Genomic DNA, 4,739 nt, shown 5'->3' on the forward strand with positions numbered 1-4,739 from the left:
AACGTGAACAAGTCTCTACTTACAGATGTGGAATAATACAATTAGCATTACAACACTCATATATTGCAGTGGACTTCCTGCTCTACCCCTTTCAATTATCTGTAGATGAAACAGGGCATATTGCATGCTGACCAGAGCCGTTATCTTCCACAAATTAAACAACTTTAATTAACTCGTTTGTCCACCAAGCGGACGTGGGGTGGGATGTGCCGGCCAAGCAAGATGCGCGGATTTGCAATCCGTTATCAGTTTCTCTGGGGAGAATTAAAACGCGTGTGTGACTGGCGTGAAGGATGAATTGAAATGAGGGACGGGCCAATGCAAATCACAGTTCACAGCAGCTGCAGCCCTGTCTCTAACACACATAACATAGACAGGCGCACAGGTCCGGAGACACAACAAAGGCACTCAGCAACTCTCCCTCTGTATCTCTCATCCAGGCCACATAAAACATCGGGAAGAGAACCTGCTGGAAATAAAAAGCGTCTCGTCATCCACATTCACCTTCAGACATTGGTATGTATTATATTACGTTGCCTGTAATCTAATTCACTGAGAACACTGGGTGTAACAGGACCAGATTTTACCATCAAAGGTGCATTGCTTAATAAATATTTTTCTAATTGACGATTTGGAGATGCACCTTCTATTTTGCTTACATTTGATGCTGACAGGGATGGGACATGTGGGCTTTAACAAAAATTACAGTGATTTCCTTTGTTGTAAGCTAACCTCCGTTTGGGGGACTAAAGGCGAATTCTAAAGCGAGATGTTATTTGTCTTCTTTTTAAAAACATTATAATTCTAGATCAACTCGACATGGATAGGGATTTAGAGTTTGAACATTTTGATGAACGAGACAAGGGGATGAGGTACAGCAGAGCGTCCCGGCTCAATGGCTTGCCCAGCCCAACACACAGCGCCCACTGCAGCTTCTACCGGACCCGCACGCTGCAGACTCTCAGCTCGGAGAAAAAAGCCAAGAAAGTGCGTTTTTACCGCAACGGGGACCGCTACTTTAAGGGCATCGTGTACGCCGTGTCCCAGGACCGCTTCCGCTCCTTCGAGGCGTTGCTGGCCGACCTGACCCGGACTCTCTCGGATAACGTCAATCTGCCCCAGGGAGTCAGGGTCCTCTACACCATCGATGGCTTCAAGAAAGTCACCAGTCTCGAGGAGCTAGTGGCAGGTGTGTATGGCCAGCAAACCAAAATAGTATGGACAATTTGGGCAGGTCAGCACCCACCAGGAGCGACACTGGGTGGCAGAGCAGAATCTGCAAGCAGTCCTTTTAGGTGCAAGGGGATATTGCAGGGTAAAGCCCCTCTCTCCCACCCCTAACCAACCCCACCCCCTAACCCCCCACACCCCCCACCCCTAACCCCCCACAACCCCCCCACCCCTAACCTCCCCACCCCTAACCTCCCCCACCCCCCCACCCTAACCTCCCCCCCCCCACCCCTAACCTCCCCCACCCCCCACCCCTAACCTCCCTAACCTCCCCCACCCCCCACCCCTAACCTCCCCACCCCACCCCCCACCCCTAACCTCCCCCACCCCCCACCCCTAACCTCCCCCACCCCTAACCTCCCCCACCCCCCACCCCTAACCTCCCCCACCCCTAACCTCCCCCACCCCCCACCCCTAACCTCCCCCACCCCTAACCTCCCCGACCCCTAACCTCCCCGACCCCTACCTCCCCACCCCCCACCCCTAACCTCCCCCCACCCCTAACCTCCCCCCCCCCCCCACCCCTAACCTCCCCGACCCCTAACCTCCCCCACCCCCCCACCCCTAACCTCCCCCACCCCCCCCACCCCTAACCTCCCGCACTCCCCCCCACCCCTAACCTCTCCACCCCTAAACCTCCCCCACCCCCCCACCCTAACCTCCCCCACCCCCCACCCCTAACCTCCCCCACCCCCCACCCTAACCTCCCCCACCCCCCACCCCTAACCTCCCCCACCCCCCCACCCCTAACCTCCCCCACCCCTAACCCCCCCACCCCTAACCTCCCCCACCGCCCCACCCCTAACCTCCCCCACCCCCCACCCCTAACCTCCCCCACCCCCCCACCCCTAACCTCCCCCACCCCCCACCCTAACCTCCCCCACCCCCCACCCCTAACCGCCCCCACCCCCCACCCCTAACCTCCCCCACCCCCCCACCTCCCCACCTCCCCCACCCCTAACCTCCCCACCCCCCCCACCCCTAACCTCCCCACCCCCCCTAACCTCCCCCACCCCCCCACCCCTACCCTCCCCACCCCCCCCACCCCTAACCCCCCCCCCCCCCACCCCTAACCTCCCCCACCCCTAACATCCCCCACCCCTAACATCCCGCACCCCTAACATCCCCACCCCTAACATCCCCCACCCCTAACATCCCCCACCCCTAACATCCCCCACCCCTAACATCCCCCACCCCTAACCTCCCCACCCCCAACCCTAACCTCCCCACACCCACCCCTAACCTCCCCACCCCCACCCTAACCTCCCCACCCCCACCCCTAACCTCCCCACCCCCACCCCTAACCTCCCCACCCCCGCCCCTAACCTCCCCCGCCCCTAACCTCCCCCGCCCCTAACCTCCCCCGCCCCTAACCTCCCCCGCCCCTAACCTCCCCCGCCCCTAACCTCCCCCGCCCCTAACCTCCCCCACCCCTAACATCCCCCACCCCTAACATCCCCCACCCCTAACATCCCCCCCCACCCCTAACATCCCCCACCCCTAACATCCCCCCCACCCCTAACATCCCCCCACCCCTAACATCCCCCCCACCCCTAACATCCCCCCCACCCCTAACATCCCCCCCCCCCCCTAACATCCCGCACCCCTAACATCCCCCCCACCCCTAACATCCCCCCCCACCCCTAACATCCCCCCCACCCCTAACATCCCCCCCACCCCTAACATCCCCCCCACCCCTAACATCCCCCCCACCCCCAACATCCCCCCCACCCCTAACAACCCCCCCACCCCTAACAACCCCCCCACCCCTAACATCCCCCCCACCCCTAACATCCCCCCCACCCCTAACATCCCCCCCACCCCTAACATCCCCCCCACCCCTAACACCCCCCCACCCCTAACACCCCCCCCACCCCTAACATCCCCCCCCACCCCTAACATCCCCCCCCACCCCTAACATCCCCCCCACCCCTAACATCCCCCCCACCCCTAACATCCCCCCCACCCCTAACATCCCCCCACCCCTAACATCCCGCACCCCTAACATCCCGCACCCCTAACATCCCCCCCACCCCTAACCTCCCCCGCCCCTAACCTCCCCCCCACCCCTAGCTTCCCCCCCACCCCCCCCCCCTCACCTCCCCCCACCCCTAACCTCCCCCCCACCCCTAACCTCCCCCACCCCCACCCCTAACCTCCCCCCACCCCCACCCCAAACCATCCCCCCACCCCCACCCCGAACCTCCCCCACCCCTAACCTCCCCCACCCCAAACCTCCCCACCCCAAAACCTCCCCCACCCCAAACCTCCCCACCCCAAACCTCCCCCACCCCAAACCTCCCCCACCCCAAACCTCCCCCTCCCCTAACCTCCCCCTCCCCTAACCTCCCCCACCCCTAACCTCCCCCACCCCTAACCTCCCCCACCCCTAACCTCCCCCACCCCCACCCCCCCACCCCATACCTCATCCCCCACCCCAAACCTCCTCCCCCACCCCTAACCTCCTAACCTCTCCCCCACCCCTAACCTCCCCCTCTCCCCCACCCCTAACCTCCCCCTCTTCCCCCACCCCTAACCTCCCCCACCCCTAACCTCCCCCACCCCTAACCTCCCCCACCCCTAACCTCCCCCACCCCTAACCTCCCCCACCCCTAACCTCCCTCACCCCTAACCTCCCCCACCCCCACCCCTAACCTCCCCCACCCCCCACCCCTAACCTCCCCCACCCCCCCCACCCCTAACCTCCCCCACCACCCCTAACCTCCCCCACTCCCTCACCCCTAACCTCCCCCAACCCTAACCTCCCCCACCCCCCCCACACCTAACCTCCCCCACTTCCGCACCCCTAACCTTCCCCACCCCTAACCTCCCCCATCCCCCCCACCCCTAACCTCCCCCATCCCCCCCACCCCTAACCTCCCCCATCCCCCCACCCCTACCCTCCCCCATCCCCCCACCCCTAACCTCCCCCATCCCCCCAACCCCTAACCTCCCCCATCCTCCCCCACCCCCCACCCCTAACCTCCCCCACCCCCTAACCTCCCCCACCCCCTAACCTCCCCCACCCCTAACCTCCCCCACCCCTAACCTCCCCACCCCTAACATCCCCCACCCCTAACATCCCCCACCCCTAACATCCCCCACCCCTAACCTCCCCCACCCCTAACCTCCCCCACCCCCACCCTACATCCCCCCCAGGGACCCCCTAACATCCCCCCCACCCTAACATCCCCCACTCCTAAACAAGCCCCCACTCCCTCAATCCCCACTCCCTAACATCCGCATCCCCTACCCTACCAACCCACCCTAACAATCCCGCACCCCTAACATCCCGCACCCCTAACAACCCCACCCTAACATCCCGCACCCCTAACATCCCGCACCCCTAACATCCCGCACCCCTAACATCCCGCACCCCTAACATCCCGCACCCCTAACATCCCGCACCCCTAACATCCCGCACCCCTAACATCCCGCACCCCTAACATCCCGCACCCTAACATCCCGCACCCCTAACATCCCGCACCCCTAACATCCCACCCCTACAT

At 63.1% G+C, this 4,739-nt stretch overlaps 1 protein-coding gene across 3 annotated transcripts in view; it reads left to right on the forward strand.

The window, feature by feature from the left end:
- The first annotated feature begins 235 nt into the window (after positions 1-235).
- Positions 236-4,739, forward strand: part of dclk1a (doublecortin-like kinase 1a) — a 475,245-nt gene continuing 470,741 nt past the window's right edge. Inside the window, exons 1-2 of one of the 3 annotated variants that reach the window (XM_038818045.1) lie at positions 236-516; positions 809-1,189. In XM_038818045.1, the coding sequence (XP_038673973.1) occupies positions 820-1,189 (370 nt within the window). In that variant the 5' untranslated portion in view covers positions 236-516; positions 809-819. The remainder of the gene's footprint in view (positions 517-808; positions 1,190-4,739) is intronic. The other 2 variants (XM_038818046.1, XM_038818044.1) reach the window with 2 other exon arrangements.

Source organism: Scyliorhinus canicula, chromosome 14, assembly GCF_902713615.1.
Source record: "Scyliorhinus canicula chromosome 14, sScyCan1.1, whole genome shotgun sequence".
NCBI classification, from domain to species: domain Eukaryota; kingdom Metazoa; phylum Chordata; class Chondrichthyes; order Carcharhiniformes; family Scyliorhinidae; genus Scyliorhinus; species Scyliorhinus canicula.